This window comes from Lissotriton vulgaris, chromosome 2_1 (genome assembly GCF_964263255.1).
Source record: "Lissotriton vulgaris chromosome 2_1, aLisVul1.2, whole genome shotgun sequence".
In the NCBI taxonomy this organism is placed as follows: domain Eukaryota; kingdom Metazoa; phylum Chordata; class Amphibia; order Caudata; family Salamandridae; genus Lissotriton; species Lissotriton vulgaris.
Genome location: NC_141687.1, coordinates 524,423,572 through 524,442,499, shown reverse-complemented (window position 1 = coordinate 524,442,499; position 18,928 = coordinate 524,423,572). Strand labels below are relative to the sequence as shown.

General features: G+C 44.6%; 1 protein-coding gene across 2 annotated transcripts in view; it reads left to right on the top strand.

The window, feature by feature from the left end:
* Positions 1-18,928, top strand: part of TFPI (tissue factor pathway inhibitor) — a 249,456-nt gene extending 230,528 nt beyond the window's left edge. For both annotated transcript variants that reach the window (XM_086955454.1, XM_086955455.1), the window contains exon 9: positions 17,768-18,928. In XM_086955454.1, the coding sequence (XP_086811580.1) occupies positions 17,768-17,847 (80 nt within the window). In that variant the 3' untranslated portion in view covers positions 17,848-18,928. The remainder of the gene's footprint in view (positions 1-17,767) is intronic.

Genomic DNA, 18,928 nt, shown 5'->3' with positions numbered 1-18,928 from the left:
TAGAACTGGTAAACTGGTCCAGGGAGGTGGACAACCTCAGAGACACCGAGGTGGAGACAACAGGAAAAGACCCAGGAGAAGACCCTGGCGAGAGCAGTCAAAAAAGCCCAATCCCTCTGAGACAGAGAAGAGACGGCGCTACAGGCAGTGGCCAAGATCATGCACAGTGCTGAGACTTTGTCTGAAGGAGTCTCTGGCTCGGGTCAGGGAATGGGAGGTTTGGAGTCCGAGGCCAATGAAGATAGTAGTGTGGTGCTGCCAAAGGTTACCTGCCCTGGAACTGCTGATGACATTATTTAACCAATGTATTTAAAGGTGGCAGCTCTCAGCTGAGAACGCTGAGGAATCATGTCCTGTTGACTATATGGATGCTGTCCTGGCACAGACCATGTATCTAGGTTGATACGAACAGGGCAAGATACCAACCTTGATTTACAGGGCCCGACGGATGGGTCCCAAGTTGGTGTTCGCCCTAGACTGGTGGTTAGTGACTTGGGTGAAAATTGGGTGATCGACCATTGTCGAGGCGCTTTGGGCTCAGGGAGTTATAAGGTATGGAAAGTTGTTTTACTATGTGCTAATGTTTTTCCCCCAGAAGAATAAGGGTTGTTGCCGAAATGGGGGGGATACATAGGAGGGTTGAGGAGAGCTGGACCATTTCTCACTGCTATTAAATATGGCAGCTTCAACAGGTATTATAAATTCATCACATGGAATATAAGCGGATTGGGATCAATGGCCAAGGGGCACAGTATCTATAACTATTTGAAGAGGAGAGCGCTCCAGATTGCCATGTTTCAAGAAACTAATCTCTTGCAGAGCAAAGCCCAATAACTACGGTGGAGAGGGCAATTGTACTTGACAAACTATTCGGGATGCGCTAGAGGCGCCCTAATATGGGTTCGACCAGGGGTCCCCCTAGAAATCGCAAGCACCAAGATTGATAAAGAAGGGAGATATGTACTGATTACCGGGAAGCTAAGTGGTAGAGACATTACCATTGGTAGTATTTATGCCCCAAACCATGACAAAATGACTTTTTTTACAAGGGCTTTCGGCCCAGCTGGCTGGTCCCTGGAGCTATGATATTGGGAGGTGACTTTAACTGCCTGATGAATGTAGCGCAAGACTGCTCTCATCCCCCCTCTCTGGCACCCAACCGCACTGCACATCAATGGGTTTCCAAGAGTGGAATCATCACTGGGGACTGGTTAATACATGGAGAGTACAGCATGCCACAGATATGGAAAATTCCTTCTTTTCCCCCCTACATCAGTTACATAGTAGGCTTCACGCATTCCTTAGTTCCGCAGAAATTAAGGAGACAACTACTCACAATGAATATCTGGGACACACCTTTTTGGATCTTATCCCGTTGTTAATATTTAGCCGGCCTTTGGGAACCAGGTCCCCGATCCCCTTGTGGAGGTTCATAGTTGAGACTCTAGAAGACAGCCCCTTTAAGAAATCTCTCGACTCCTGTATAGAGACTTATTTCGCCACAAATGCACCCTCCCCCTATACGTAGCTGATGGAATGGGAGGCTTTTAAAGTTGTGATCCGGGGCCACTGCCTGAGTTAGACTGTTTGGGTGCAGAGAGTACTCTGCAGGGAAATAGATGCTCTTGAGGAGGCGTCTACACGTGCTTGACAACAAACATGGCGCAGATGAGAAAACATCAGCGGCCCTTTCCAATGCTATGTCCCTGCACAACAAAGCGTTGGAGCGTTGGGGCTTTTGCGAAGATTCAGCTATAGAAGTTACCTTGCGAGGGTGCATGATGAAGAGGGCAGAACAGGGAGACTATTAGCAAGATTGATTAAAGCAGAACTATGAGGTTCCCAAATAACACATGTTGGTAACTCCACAGGCATAATCCTACATGAACCAGGGAGCAGTCAATGACCTGTTCCGGGAGTATTTTGAAATAACTTATACTGCCCCACCCCCAGTCCCCCATGATATCATAAGAGAATTTCTGGTGCCTTTAGGGCTGGCAACCTTAGACAGGCACCACCGAGAACTATTGGGAGAACCAATGACACTACCAGAGAAACGTCAAGCCATTGCATCCATGGCCACAGGTAAAATGCCGGGCCGGATGGTCTCCCTGCTGAATTTTATTCAGCGTTTGCCTCCAGATTAGCACCCCACCTGGAGACCCTATATGCTGGGTCCTTACTGTTGGAACATCTTCAAGACTCTACGCACAGCACTATAGTGATCCCGCTCCCTAAAGCACCAACTCCAGGAGCCCAAGAGGCAGACTGCAGGTCATCATCCATGCTTAATATGGATTTTAAGATCTTAAGCAAGGTTCTGCCACTGAGACTACTCTCACATATGCCCACATTAATACACACAGACCAGAAAGGGATTATCTCCTCCTGAAATACCTCCTACAACCTGAGGAGACTCTATTTGGTATTGTACTACCCTGTGGTGCAAATATATGATCAGGCCGCACACTCCTATCAATAGATATAGAAAAGGCTTTTTACAAGGTTAGCCTGAGCTCCCTATTTGAATGCATGGACAGAATGGGTTCGGGTGAGGGCTGGATTAAATGGGTCAAAATACTTTATGCTCTCCCAACTGCGAGAGTCAAGACAGGTGGGACAATATCTGCCTAATATGAGATTTCACAGGTCACTCTGTCAGGGTGCCCACTGTCGCCAGTATTGTTTGCCCTGGCAATGGAACCACTGGCTGACCTGTTTCATCAGGGGGGACTGGGATGGGGCTGCCACTTAAGGGACGACAACATGCTATTTCCCTGTATGCTATTTACCTTCTGGTTTACCTACAAGACGCTGTGACTTGATCTGATACTGCTCTGTCGCCTCCTAGACAGATTTGCTATTCTGCCGGGACTGAGAGTTAATACGTCTAAAATCTACCTCTTTCCAGTATCGTCACCCTTGACAAGACCCCCAACACCTCCAGATGACCTTAATTTGGCCCAAACCATGTTCAAGTACTTTGAAGGTATACATATATATTATTTCCTGGCTGATATATGAGAGGGTAACCTGGATATAGAGCGGCGGTCACTTAGATCCTGTGTAGCATATTGAATCTCCCTGAAACTGCCCATAATGGTGCGTATCTCATTGACCAAAATGGTCATGCTACCCCGACTACTGTATTACTGTATTACTTGAAAATCTCCCACTTGTATTGCCCAGAGGTTTGTTTGCCCCCCTGGAATCTTTAGTACGATACTTATTATGGGGAGATGATTGCAGAAGGGTTGCCTTGGCGACATTATCTTGCCCGATGCGTAGTGGAGGGCTGGGGGTAGCCAACTTTGAATTCTATTACCTAGACTCCCAGTGGTTAGCCTAGTAGCGGGCAGGAGCTAATGTAGAAGGAACGTTTTTGACTGGGGGTGGAGAGCACCCCAGTCCCCTACGGGAAACATCCTTTACATCGCATGCAATATATCACATGCCATTACAATGCGATCATTACAACGACCTTGTTGTTACATCGCAAACCATTACAACGCAAGTCGTTCCAAAGACTTGCTGGTGGGGGCAGCAGGTGTTGGATTTAAAATCCAACACCTTTTCTACTGTTGCAAAGACTGGAGTTGGAATAGTAAATTATACTATTCCAACATCCAGCTCCCCATACAGCAAGTCGTTGTAACGGTATGCAATGTAACAACTCGGTAGTTGTAACAACCGCGTTGTAATGGCATGCGATGATTTGCATGCGTTGTCACATGCCATATTCGTCCCGTACTGATCAAATTCCTGGATCACAAAGGAGTGACCCCTATTGATTAATATTGCAAACCATGGCACTGCAGCGCTGGAAAAGGAGCATATCCAGACTAACCAACAACACTAACTACACGCCACTGCTGCCCTTGGTGGGCCTGTCGCATGCAAACCCACGCCAGATAGTTACTCATGAACAGTTAACAGAATGAACAGGGGTGGGCTTAAAGACAGCGGGAGACTGTTATCAGGAAAAAATACTGATCCCCATTGAAGAATTGGTGGAACAATACTGGCTGCCACTGGGTCAGTTTTTAAAGTGTGAGGCTTTGGCCTGTACTTTTGGTGACCTATGGGGTGGAGACATGGAAGAACCAGAAGCACATCCTCTACTACATACACACACTGCTCTCCATGGGAACAGCTAACCATCAAGTGAAGTGGTTTTACATGGCCCTAGTTTTGACATCCCTACTGCCACTACCTAAAATCAGTGGTCATTGGGAACAAGCCCTAAATTGACAACTTACAGACAGAGACTGGAGGAAAGTTGTGGCTCCACCTAAGGCAATATTCCGCAGTTTGAGTTGAAATACATTCAGATGAATTACATAGACATGACCTACCTGACCCCAACAAGGTTGTGAATGATACATGGCGGAGAGGTACGCAAGTGCCCGAGGTGTGAGCAACAGAATGTAGATTTTATTCATATGGTTTTGTTTTGCCCGACATTGCATCCGTTTTGGACTGAGGTGGTGATGTTGACTAGGGCAGCTCTTGAGAGACCACTGGATAGCTCTGTGGAGGTGTGCCTACTGGGCCTATTCCCCTGCCCACCGAAACGGAAGGTAGAGAATACAATTATAGACCTGGCCATGACAAGAGGCGGGTGGCGATGACCTGGAAAGCCAGAACGGGACCACAGATTGAGACCTGGAAATGAGACATCACAAGCTTCGAGGAAGCGGAGGAAAGAGCACTCTCCAGGGAAGAGGCACGAAGGTTACATAGGCGACCTATAGCGGATCAATGGAGGGAACTGGTGCTGGCCTGGGAAAGGCGATTATCAAAAAGCAGTGAAATTGAGCAGGAGGGCGATTCAAGGACGCCTGACAGAACACCAGTAACCATATAGGAAATAGCAAAAACATTTGACATACCCCCAACGCGAGGAGATGCATAGCGACCTGTACATCATTGACAAACTCCAAATGGTCACTATTAATAATTAAAGAAGGCAATGCCTCATCTCCCACAGGCCCTAGAACCCACCTTCCCTTCCCCCACCCCCAAAACAACACCAGTATAGAACCGAGATACCCAACTGAGGAAATAGGTTTAGCACACCTTAAAATTTTTGTTCTCATAATTTTTCTTAGTTTGTTGCTAATTTCTGTACATCTTTGTGGTTATATAAGTCAAAATAGAATGTAGGCTTTAATGAACCAGTAATATACAAACAGTACAGGGAGCAACTCACCCTAGTCGGAATATCTTACGTTGTGGGTATCAATCGAACATTGATGCTGAGAAGCGAACTTTGAATACCTAATTGTTGCCATGTAAACATGGAAACTACTATAACAATGTAATCAGGCATAATGATTGTTGTGAAAAAACTTTGTATGGCTATGGATATGTACTAGAAATACCAATAAACAAATGTAAAAAAAAAGTTCAAATACACCACTCTCAATATCATGCTGTAGAAATAAAGTATTGCAATGGATAGACCCAACCGCCTGAAGAAGTTCAGTCTAATCAGGATTATACACACTAAGAGTTCTGCAGTCACAACACAGAATAAAAGCAGCAGAGCTTGATGTTCTGAAAACTATCTATAAGTCTCCCTATTATGCATTTAAAATCACTGTTTTTTTTTTTTGTTTGTTTTTTGAAAACCTTTATTTAGCACTGTGCACAAAACAAATACGGGCCTACAACCATCCGGCCGGCCTCGACACTTCTGAAGCTTGGTAGCAAAGTATACGTCCACTCGGTGGCACGTCAGCACGTAAAAGCATACGACCTCTGTTACAGTAAATCCACGTGCACCGAGTGTCAGGAGATAGTAAGGTTAATTTTAAAATAATTTTATATATAAGGAGATACAGAAGCTAGAACGGATCAGTGTACAGTACAGACGATCATGTGATAAATGGGTAACATCCAGCAGGAGAGTCCACTAACAGTAAACATATCTAAAATGGCGGCACGAAACTAGAATACCAGGATAATGAAACGCAGCGAAGTGTGCCTCCTAGCCGCTACCCTCCTAACACCAGTCCCACCCACTGACCCTAGAAAAAGCACGTAAGAAAGAAGAACGGAATAAAGAAAAAGAAGGCCCATAGAAACAAAAAACGTACCGAAGAAGACCCCCCACCCTACACCGAAGAAGACCCCCCACCCTACACGCATGCCGAGGCTATGGCCTACCCCCCCCCCTAGCAGTGTGTCTGTCGCCCCAGAAGAACCCGAAATGTAGAAGTAAGGAAAGAAGAAAGGAAAAAGGACCATAAAATCACGGTTGAACCCAGGGAGAAAAAGAAGAGTGCACTACCCTACTACTCCCAGGAAAAGGAAAAGCGGGGAGGAGCCCACCCAACAACCGAACTCCCGGACTCCCGCGCCGCCAGTGCATCCTGCGCCATGTACAACACAATATCAAAAAACTGTAAACCCGGTGGTCCCGAATCGATAACACCCAGTACCTCAGCACAGCACAAGTACTCCCCCCGGGGGACGAAGTAAACATCAGGAGAAATCACAGCGACATGTAGCAAAACAACAGGACATTAAAAACTACTCAGCCAATATTGCAAAATGTGCGTCAGTCCAGGTCCCCGCCAGCCGATCCAACCAAAGCGACAACGGGCATACCATCACCCCTGTCCGGACCGGCAGATGTGGTTCAGGCCTGTCCATTGCTGCGAGTCACCTTCAACCAGGACAAAGAGACAAGATGGCCGCTCTCGAGGAAAGGGGACAATGAAGACGTATCGTGCCGCAGGGTCCCAAACACAGCAGTAACATGCCACAGAAGCTCCAGCGATAGGTGCAGCTAGGGTACCATCTGGCAAGGGAAGTGAAAAGCTGGGTCTCGATAGGTAGCTCGTAGGCAAAGTTATAGCGTTCAAAGTGAAGGGTGTCTCCGCAACTGTATCCTTGTCGATGGGTAGACACGTTACATTGTAGCCAGGAGAACGCCTCACCGCCGTCCCTTCGCTCTGCAACATTGTTTCCCCTCCAGGAGAAAACATGGGCGGCGGGGGATCTTCCAGCCGGGATCGTCCCGTGTCAAACAGTGCCTCATCGAGTCTCCGGGCCAGCGCCCGGCCAGTGCTCCGCATTGCCACTTTTAACGCCACGAGGGCGGCCAAGACATCCCCACGGGTCGGGTCTCTCTATGTCAAGCGTCGGTCCGCACTATCCCGCTGCTCCATCGGTACTGCAATCAGCTCAGGGGCACATGGGCACGCAGGCACTGTAAATCCAGGGTCAGCCAGCGTCTCGGCAAGAAGAGCAGGCGCCATGTTCATCTCCACTGCAGGCAATTAGTGGCGAGACAGAAGCGACCACGTATGCCAGAGATGCAAGGGTGTAGTCACCGGGGGAGTTCCGTGCACCACTCGGAGACAGCACAGGGCGAGAGCGCTCCACAGTTACCGTGAGGACCGGCCGTCCGCTGCGGGAAGACGCATCAAAATGGAGTCCGCCCGCTTCTCTTCAGGGTGGCGGAGGAGAGCTAGTCTTAGGGGGCTCCAGCGTCGTCCATGCCACCGTCAGCGCGAGGGGGAGTCCGACCCGGATGTAAGGGTCCGACTCCGGTCGCACAGCCAGCGCTTTCACCCCCGCGGTCATCAGCGGTAGTCCAGCTCATCTCCCCGTCCACATCCCTCGGCGTCCAGCGGCGGCCATCTACACAGGGACCAGGGGAAGCGCCGGAGGTCGAAGAAAACACCGAGTCTGCTGCCAAACCCGCCGGTAAAGGTGTCAGGAGAACGCCAGTCGCTTCAGTGCCGGTATTCCACGGCGGTAGAGCGGCGCAGGTCAGGAGAATTGATCAGGATTATCAAAGGAAGCCAGACGGTTCACGGAGCCGGGAGCTCAAGCGTCTGTCCCGTCACGCCATCTTGGCTCCTCCCCCTTTTCTTAAAATCACTGTTAAATAGCACAGCTTAAAGAAAGAACATCAGTGCACAATTACAGACTGATACAAATGTGTATAATTTGATTATTGTACATTTTTAAAATATATTATACATGATATGTATTACTTCCTGGACTTACCTTATTATAGGTTTTTATCAAACTATATAAATTTTAAATGTATGCATAATGTACAAATGTAAGGAAATGTTTTTAAATTGTATTTAAAATGTGCTTTTATGGTTTTTTATATCAAAAATCGAATAAAGCTATCTTTGAATTGAATTGAATTGATTATTGTATTAATGACCCAAAATAAATGTATATAAGTATCATTTTAAACGTTTCAGTCAAGAATCTTACAACATCTAAAATGAAATAACACCTTTATTTGAAGTTTCTAATCCAAAAGAAAATAGTTACAAAGTTACAGATTCCTACCAGAAGGATCTTTCTTTTCCTCTTAACACCATTCAAAACGTTCTAAAGCAAAGAGCTAAGGAATCAACCAAAAAAAGCAAACCAAGGGCCAGTCCATATTCATGGGCTAAAAGGAAAAATGGCACAAATCTGGTTTTTCACTAGACAGTCCAAGAAAGTTCAGCAGGCAAGATCGTTGGCAACGTGCGAAAAGAATGGGTCAAAAAAATCAGGTTGTCAGCAAAAAGGATTTTAGTCAGTCTGCTAAAAGCAAACAAAAGGAGATGATGGACGGAGTGCTGAAACGATTCAGACGCTCACCCCAGTCACAGGGTTGAATCCATCATCAGACCCTGTGCTTCATGGGAACAGTCCAGCCCGAACTGCCAAGCCATGTCTTTCCTGGACCAGAAACAAGCATCCTGGGACTGGTTTCGGGGTAACACCCCTCATCTGCCATGCTAGCTTGAATCCAGTGGCAAAGTTAGCAAGAGACCAACGTCTGGACATACCCTGCCAACTTACAGTGAACAAACCAAACACAAGGAGATGATGGACAGAGTGCTGAAACTTTTCAAAACCTCACCCCCAGTCACAGGTCTGGGCTAAAAGCAGCAGCATGAGCATAGGTAGTCCAAAGGTAAGAGCCAAGAGGATGGTTCTTAAATCATAGAAAAGCATGTGGCCCTCTCACAAAAAGGGAGCAAGATCGTGTGTCCCTGGCCCTTTGTTGTGGTCTCTTCCTTTATAGTCTTTATGATGCTTCATATGGCCAGTCGTCATACCATAATGGTCAAACCATCATGTGGGCATTTATGTGATAATGAGGTACAAATTGTGATAATCAAGCTGGGTTTCCCATTCTTGCCCATGACTGTCCTTTCCATCCTTACAGGTTAGTCGACAAAAGAAATGAACATGCTGTTAGTACAGAGGTTGAGTTCTCACCAATTCACTCCACAGTGAACACTAGAAAAATGTGCTCAGTTGTGCAAAATGTTGCATATGCAGAACAGATAAAGCAACATTTGAAGAAATGTGAAAAGTCCATTGTATTAGGCTATGAAATAATGCAGCTTAGGAAAGAATATGAATGAATGCATTTAAAGCTAACATTTCTTTTAAAATGAAATAAACTCCTAATTACAATCAAGCATAATGAAATAAATGAAACATTTCATATAAAAAAATAATGGTAATACGGTTCAGTGTGTTAAGTCATAGAACTGACCAAAGTTAAGTATTGCTTACTTTCACAAATTTCAACATTCATGCATGGAAATCAATCTTAAAATTCATTTTACTGAAACCGTTTTAAGATATTTATGATCCTAATAATGTCTAGTATCCCTGCTGAAAAGATCAGCTATGCAACTATTTCTCATACGTATTTGCGCCACTTTCTCTTCATGATGCATTCCAATGAAAGGCAATAGAAATATTAAGTCAAATCATTAGAAATGCATTATTTTGTTAGTAGAATCATTTAAAATAATCTGGGCGGCTGGAGGAATTAGTCAGAGGATCTTCTTGAGCCACTTGAGAACAGAGAAGCAGGTGGCCATGGCCGTGGACACTTGAAGCTTCAGCGTGAGATTGTCAATAATAAAGCAGAGATTCTAAATATGGTCCTGCTGTTGTCTCTGTTTTTAGATTAGCCTTGGGCAAACTCCACCCTCCAGGTCTACACCCACGCTGACGACACCCTCAACACCGCCGAACACCTACACTTCTGGATCCACACTGATCCCAACACCACCCTCAGAGGAACACTCGTCTACAGACCCCCCGGACCACGGGCTCTGTTCAGCGATTCCATCGCCGACCTCGCCAGCACCCACGCACTCGCCTCCACGGACTACATCCTCCTCGGGGACCTGAACTTTTACCTTGAGAACAACATCGACGCCAACTCTGCCACCCTGATCGACAATCTCGCCAACCTCAGCCTCCGACAACTCGTCACTGAACCCACCCACACCCCCGGCCAAACGCTGGACCCCGTCTTCTCCACTGGCACCCACGTCGCCTTCAACCACACCACCGAACTCCACTGGACCGACCGCCGCTGCATCCACTTCACCTTCAAGAAACCAACAACGCACCACCGCACCCAACAGCTGCCCCACCGCTGCTGGAGGAAAGTCATTGAGGATCAACTGACCTCCAGCCTCGCCCAGAACCCTCCCACCGGCCCCACTGACCCAGACGCCGCCGCCCGCAACTTCAGACAGTGGATAGACGACTGCGCCAACACTCTCCCCCCGCTCAAGATTCCCTCAAACAACCACTACACACTCCAACAAAAAAGCCGCCTGGTTCACCGAAGAGCTTCAGACCTCCAAACTTAGCTGCCGGAAACTGGAGAAGAAATGGCTCCACGACCACACACCGGACATCCACGCGTCCCACAAGGACGCCACCCGCAGACATCACCAACTCATCAGAACAGCCAAGAGATCTTCCTTCAAAGCCCGCCTGAACAACAACGCACACGACAGCAAAGAGCTCTTCAGCATAGTGAAGGAACTCTTCAACCCCAGCTCCAACACCAATGACATCCCTCCCGACTGCAGCAGACCCCACCCCGAACACCACCTGCACCAACCCGCTGACCTCCTGGTCCCACGTCAACGTCGACAAGACTCTCAAGGTCATGAACTCCATCACCCTGGATCACCATCGGACCCCTGCCCACACCACGTATTCAACAAAGCAGATGCTACCATCGCACCCCAACTACGGAAGATCATCAACATCTCCTTCGACACAGCGACTTTCCCGGAAAGCTGGAAGGACGCCGAAATCAATCCCCTCCTCAAGAAGCCCATGGCGGACCCCAAGAACTTCAAGTACTTCCGGCTCATCTCCCTGCTCCCATTCCCGGTGAAGGCCATTGAGAAGATCGTCAACTCGCAACTGACCCGATACGTCGAGGACAAAAACACCCTAGACCCATCCCAGTCCGGATTCAGACAAAACCACAGCACCGAGACAGCCCTCATCGCCACCACAGGCGACATCAGGCGCCAACTAGACAACAGCGAAACTTCAGCCCTCATCCTCCTGGACCTGCCAGCTGCCTTGGACACGGTCTGCCACCGCACACTAAGGACACGCCTCCAAGAAGCCAGAATCCAGGAGAAGGCCCTGGACTGGACCACGTCCTTTCTCTCCGCAGGACCCAGAGAGTCCGCCTCCCACTCTTCTGATCCGAAGCCACTGACATCATCTGCGGCATACCCCAGGGCTCATCCCTCAGCCCGACCCTGTTCAACGTATACATGACCCCCCTCGTACAAGTGGCCCGCCAACACGACCTGAACATCATCTCTTACGCAGACGACACCCAGCTCATCCTCTCCCTCACCAAGGACCCGCACACCGCCAAACCCAACCTCCACGAGGGAATGAATGCCGTCGCCGAGTGAATGAGGAGCAGCCGCCTGAAACTGAACTCAGACAAGGCAGAGGTCCTCATCCTCGGCCCCACCCCCTCCGCCCGGGACCACACTGGGAATAGCACCAACACCCATGGACCACGCACGCAACCTAGGATTCATCCTCGACTCCTCCCTCTCCATGTCGAAGCAGGTCAACGCCGTCTCCTCCTCCTGCTACAATACCCTGCGCATGCTTCGCAGGATCTACAAGTGGATCCCAACCGAAATCAGAAGAACGGTGACCCAAGCTCTCGTCAGCAGCAGGCTGGACTACGGCAACGCACTCTACGCAGGAATCCCGACCAAACACCTACGACGACTGCAACGCATCCAAAACTCCTCCGCTCGCCTGATCCTCAACATCCCTCTGCACAGCCACATCACCTCCCACCTAAAAGACCTGCACTGGCTCCCGTCAACAAGAGGATCACCTTCAAGCTCCTCACCCACGCACACAAAGCACTCCACAACACCGAACCAGCATACCTGAACAGCAGACTCAACTTCCACACCCCCGCCCGCCAGCTCCGCTCCGCCTGCCTCCCCCTCGCCGCCGTCCCGCGCATCCAACGAACGACCTCTGGCGGCAGATCCTTCTCCTTCCTCGCCGCTAAGACCTGGAACACCCTCCCCACCCATCTGCGGCTGACCCAAGACCTGCTCACCTTCAGAAGGCTCCTCAAGACCTGGCTTTTCGAGCAGTAGCAGCACCCCCTCCCCTCAGCGCCTTGAGACCCTCACGGTAGGTTGTGCGCTTTACAAGTTTACTGATTGATTTATTGATTGATTCATCCAAAATAATTCTGATTTGTGTGTCTGCTCTTCAGTAAACCTGTGAATCCTACTTATCTTTTCCAATCTCACCATTTTGAAAGACCTTTTTACCCCTGTTCATTTAGCCTTCTTGTCTCTGATTTTCTTAATTGTTGATTCCAAATATTCTTGGTCTGCTGGGATGAATTGGTATCATCAGTTTCTTCAAATGCATGGATGTCACCTCGTGCTCCTATTCCTCGGTATATACTTAATGCTAGGCTCCATTTTTAAGATCGAAGCCTATCAGACAACACAGATATCTGGTTGCAAAGACATATTGGGGACATGGTAACGCTGACCTAGAAATGCATTCCGCCCATTGCTCACCCTTGGCGTTGCAATTTGTCACTCACATTTGCTTGCCTTCTCTTTGTGGGCTTTATTTGTTTAAGGCTGTCCAGCTTGTGTTAGTCTGCCCATGGAGCCTAGCCTCTTTACCACCTCCCTGATTGGCTCCTTTTATTCTTCCACCACTACTCACATTTTATAAACCTTTTTAAAACTTTTTTTGTGAAGCACTCCATGAGAGAGCACATTCTACAGCTGTCTCACCTTTCATACTTCTCCCCACCCTGTGCTTCTCCCCCATTTGTCTCTTTTGTTAACATAAAATAGGGGCATTGTTTCTGAGTGTTTATCAGATGTGATTATTTTAAGCTGCTTATTATTTTTGGCTTATGTGAGGAGTTTGTGGATACTATAGTCAATTTTACCGGAAGATGTTTTGGGTTTTTTCTCAGTTTTTTAGGCATATTTTGTATGCGTAAAAGTGTATGTTTTGTTTAGAAGTTGCTTTGCAGGGGTGCTTCACCAGCTGCCACAACATGTCTTCTAATGGGATGTCATGAGCTGTCATTTTGTTTTTACAACTGCTAAGATTTGTAGGTCATTTATCCCCATGAGGAGAGCATGGTGTTATCTTTATACCATGCCAAATGATCCCTGGTCCATTTGCTCCTTATTCACTGGCTTGAAGCAGCAGTAAAGTATATAAATTGTCCAAATGTTTTCTATTTCTACTTATGTCTTCTAAAGTTCTTAATGCTTGCAATGAAATTTGTCCCTCTAACAAAAAAGAAAGCACAAGAAAGAAATCTACAAGTACTTTGCAGTGATTAACAGTTCAATTTCGTTTTCTGTTGGGATGCCTTTCTGTTTGATGTTTACGTATGGGGAGCAAGCACTCCTTTGATCACTTGAAATGCGCTTTGAATATACAAAACTTTATCATAAGTTGGATAACTTAGCTACTTTTGTTTATTGATTGGTAAGTTAATCATGTGAGTGTTGCCCCACCACATTTAATACAATAAACATATAAATGCATATTGTTTTATTTTCATTATGATTACATCTTTCCTGATGCACAAACCATTGCCCATGTGCTTTTTTTATCTGAAGATCAGAATAGATAAAGCTCTTTCCTAGTTGGCTTTAGACCCTTCTTGTAGGGGAGAGCATGTATTGTTTTTTCAAATGCTCATGTACCTCTTAATAAACCCCACATGAAATGGATTATTAGGAATCCTGTGTAAAATAGTACATGTGTAGGCACCTGATGATGTACGCAGCAGCAGCAGCTCAAGGTTCACATCTGCCTCTTGTCCCTATGCATATTTACTATTGTCTTGGGATAGCATTCTTCTTGCACAGATTTGCATCCTTGACCTTATTATGTAGGCATAGTCACAACAGACTACAGGTTCGAAATAATGCTTTTGGGAGATTTGTTGGGCAAATTACTGCCAATGTTAATAGCCTTTGTTATTTTTGTTTTTTAAGGGAGAGCATTTTTTCACAATTGTTCTTTATCGTTGATATGTGTTTCTTTTCCATTATTTATTTTCGTTACTTGAACTGTGTGTATGTATACACACACACACACACATAAATGATCCCGTGATCAAGGTCCAAGTAACTGGACCGAAACGCATTGGGCATGGCAATACCCTTTTTGTACAAATACATTTTTATAATCTGAATCCCGAGAGTGTGCGGGTTTTTTTTATCGCCTCAGCGGTTATTGGAAGAATTGTTACCGGCATGGCCCTGCCAGAAGAACACGCACCGCCTCTAACAAGCAGCTTCTAAGAAGCAGCGCCTGCGCCAACTCTGGGCTGAATACGGTGAGTATATATATATATATATATATATATATATATATATATATATGTATATACATATATATATATATATATACGCATATTTACATATTTATATATATGTTATATATATTCACTACCTATGGGTTTTTTCAGTGAATTTCGAAGGTTTTTTAAATGCTAATTTCTAACTATAACGTCCCTAAAACCTATGGTTTTTTCAGGGAATTTCTAAGGTTTTTTAAATGCTAATTACTAACTATAATGTCCCTGAAACCTATGGTTTTTTTCTGTGAATTTCTAAGGTTTTTTAAATGCTAATTTTTAACTATAACATAGTAGTCAAGTTTGCAGAGTGGTGGAGAAAGGTGAACGTGATCTCCGAACACCTCTTAGCAACCCCACTGTGTGGGATTTACTGGAGGTAACAGGAGGAGTAGTTAGCCACCAACGTCAACCTTGGGGACCAACTGCCACTCCTATTAGCTCCTGTAAGTACCACACAGCAGGATTGCTAACTTCTCATAACAGGCCACGCCCCCTTTCTCCACCACTCTGAAGACGCGCCTCCTGGCGTGTTCGGTGTTGGGGGATTAAGTCTCCTTGAAACCTGAGGGTACCTAGGGGCAAAGTTGCCCACCAGGTACCTCCTGTAAGCGCCACAGAGCTGGATTGAAAAGAGGTGATCTGAGGCCCAGCCCCTTTTTACACCACTCTGCAAACGTGCCTCATCGCGCACTGCTGCTCGGAGGATGAATTCCACTTGTGTCCTGAGGTCCTCAGGACACAAGAGGACCTCATCACCCCACCTTTCATTTTCGACGGGGTTCATATATTTAAAAAAAATGTTTTTTTAGGTCTGTGGGGGTCAGGGTGTTTGTACCCTGCCCCCTTTACTTCTTTTTAATGTTTCACTCACTTTTTTCCTTCTCCCTCGGTACCGAGTCACAAGATGGCTGCCAATACTTCAGTTTTGAAGTGTTGGCAGCCAATCAGAGGCAAGCTCGTGCTCAGGAGGGCTCAGCCAATCAGATCTCACAATTCTCAAATATCGATATCTGTAAATCTTTAAATATCTCAAAAACTACTGAATGGTTTTACACCATTTAAGATAAGAGTGCTTTCTGGACCAAGAGCTTACCTTGCTGACAATGACATTTGATGCATTTATTCAGACTAAGAGCTGATTAATACGCTTCTTTGCACTTTAGTAATGTACTTATTTATTTTACCACGTTTGCACTAGGTTTTACATTAGTTTTAAATGATATAAAACAATTTGTTTTAGGTAGCACTTCACTTTTTTTAGGGTAACACTATATTATCATGGAATTTTCAAGTCTGGCATGATTGTAATTTTAATAGTCTAACTATTATTAGGGTCCAGGATAACTTTTCCTTAAATGGAGTAGGATAAAGTCATGGCAAATCGATTATTACATAACAATAGCATTGCGACTTTGCACAGTTAAAAATCATTATTACTATGTTCTTAAATCTATATTTATACATGGTTTTAACTTTGGAATTTTATCCTCAGTTTGTGACAAAAAGAATATAATATATCTTATTATATATCTTTTTAAACACACATATATATTTATTTTTTTATTATATATAAGTGAATATTTATTATCCCATTGTTATTAATTCTAAAATCAAGTATTTTACTGTGATATTGAAAATAATGGTATGTAAAGCGAATAACCAATGATAGAAAACAGACTACAATAACATAATGTGCCATTATGACGATAAGTATGTTTTTGGTGTTCATCAATCACGTGGTGTAGAAATGCAAATTTAAAAATGGCGAATGGCTTCCTTTGTGTCAGTGTGATCAAGGACTGGTGAAGTCTGAAACGCGTCTCTGAGGAGAAATAAAAACATCTGAGCCATACCTTCCCGTGGTCCGTGTCTCTCTTACCCTTCGCGGGGAAAGCCTGAGAGTCGTTTGCCAGTGAGCTGGGTAAACATACAGAGATAGAATGGGAAATGTTCTTCATAATTTACTGATTCAAGATAAAGAACAGGGCACAGCAAAGGTCGGAAAGCTAGAGGCAGCTGTACAAGAAAGAAAGGAAGGAATTGAAATACACAGGATTTCACCAGAGGAATAGGGTAGCAGAGCAGTAATAAAAGGCCTAAGTACAGAAGATAAAGCAAGAGAACTGAAGAATAAGAAACTATAGGCACTAGGAACTAAAATGTGAATGTCACTATGCGCTAAAGTACTCATGATATTGTGAGGGATGTACAAGAAAGAAAGGCAAACAAATGCAACAGGAGTAACACAATGGGTAGAGGCAGAAATCAGGAGTATGAAGACTGCAGTACAGAAATATAAATAAAGAGGTTCTGGGTTACTAAAATTGCCTCAACTGGGCAGGCTAACAGAAGTTACTAATCGATTTAAAGCTAGCAACTTTCCTTTGCTTATTGTTATCAATAAAGATTTAGAAGTAAACAAAAAGGAAAACCTGCAAAAAGATAAACCTGTGATAGAGCTCACACGCAGATCACTGTGGAACATTGTATGCTCAGTGGCATAGAATAGAAAACACATTTAAATGGAATTAATTGTGTAGTAATCAGCAAATAATTGTGAAATATTCTGACTAGTTTAAACTTCAAACAACAAAATTGGTGACATGCTCTTGAAGTATGATCAGGAATTATTTCACTATTTTAATCTTTATGAAGTTATCACATATTAATTTTCAAGTCATCCTCAAATCACAAGAAAAGGATCAGATACTAATGGATGCAACAAAGGTGTGAATAGATGGATAGATAAATGTTTCCAGCCTGCACTGGGCCTCTGACAGTCCTCATGTCTTGCATTTTAGTCATTAAATGTTTAACTTGAAAATAGGCCTTCATATCTACCTTGAATATGTTAGTTCTCTTGTGAAACATGATGGAAATATATCTTGTGCCCGGTGAAGACCTCTCCTTAAATCTGGACAAGTGAGCATTGGATGGATTCAACGAGAAAATGACTAGCAGAGTAGTTTTGGGCAGATGTATTTGAACAAGTTAAACTATTTTTGTCGCTAGTCCGAAATAATGTCTAATACTACTTTTTTGTTCCTCATTTAGATTCAGTGAAACTCAGAAGGAAAAAAAAGAAGCAATCTTTAAAACCATCTTCTGAAGCGGCAGTCGTTGAATCAGCTTGAGTGTATTATTCGCTATACCAACTTTCTACATTTAGTGTGTGGGGAACTGCATAATTCTTAAAACCTTTAAAACCTGTTCAATGAATATCCATTATTTTAAATAGAATTGGTCTCGTTTGGAAATCCTTTGCTTCTAACCTATTACAGTGAAAGATGTATTTAGTTCAGTTTATAATTGAATGACTTCAACCTTGTAACAAAGCCGTTTTGTAACGTCTTTCAACCCCTTACATTGTATATCCAGTCACATAACCTCCCTGGTGCCAAGAGCACTGTGCAATTCAAAAACAGAATTTAGCTTAAGCTCTAGCTTATATAAAGAGACTTTGAAAAGCTCTCCTGTGAATCCGCACAGAACAAGTACCACAAAGCATTGAAACAACACTAAAGGTTTTCAAAGGGGAAGGCAAAAGTAGTGGAAACAAGTCAGAAGGAACACTTCTAATATTGGTTTTTCTCTCCTTTGAAATGATATTCAATTTATGTGGTTAATTTGAGTAATGTAGAGAATGGACCTAAATATAAATCATAAAACAAACAACAAAGACATGTCTAGTATATGTCCTGGAAATATTTTTTTTTAATTAAGGGGTTGGCAGCTAGTTAAGGGAGGAAGTCAGTAGTAACCATGTAGGCACTACAGATCTGATAGTAACTAAAGATCTGGTAATAAGTCACTTAACTCAGGTTTTTTCATTACATACAGGGCCATTAAGTTGGCATAAATTTGGGAGTTGTAAGATATTTTAGACCTTTGACAGTGAGAGCACCATGATACCTCTAATAAAGATATCCTCTCTTGCCCACTATGGTTTTTCAAACGGATGTGGATAGTGATGTGTAAGAAAATACTGTTCAAGATGTGAAAACTGTCTGTAAACCGCAAATGGAAATGCTTAAATGTATGTGCCACAGTATATTAAGTGGAACTGAGTTTACTGTATATAACTATTAGAATCTGATCATAAGATGCACTGAAAACGATCGCCTGAAGCCGGAATAAGTGCTGACATATTTCAAGTTCTAATCACTTGTGAATAACCCCTAATATTTTTTTACATTTTAATAAAGGTTGGTGTAC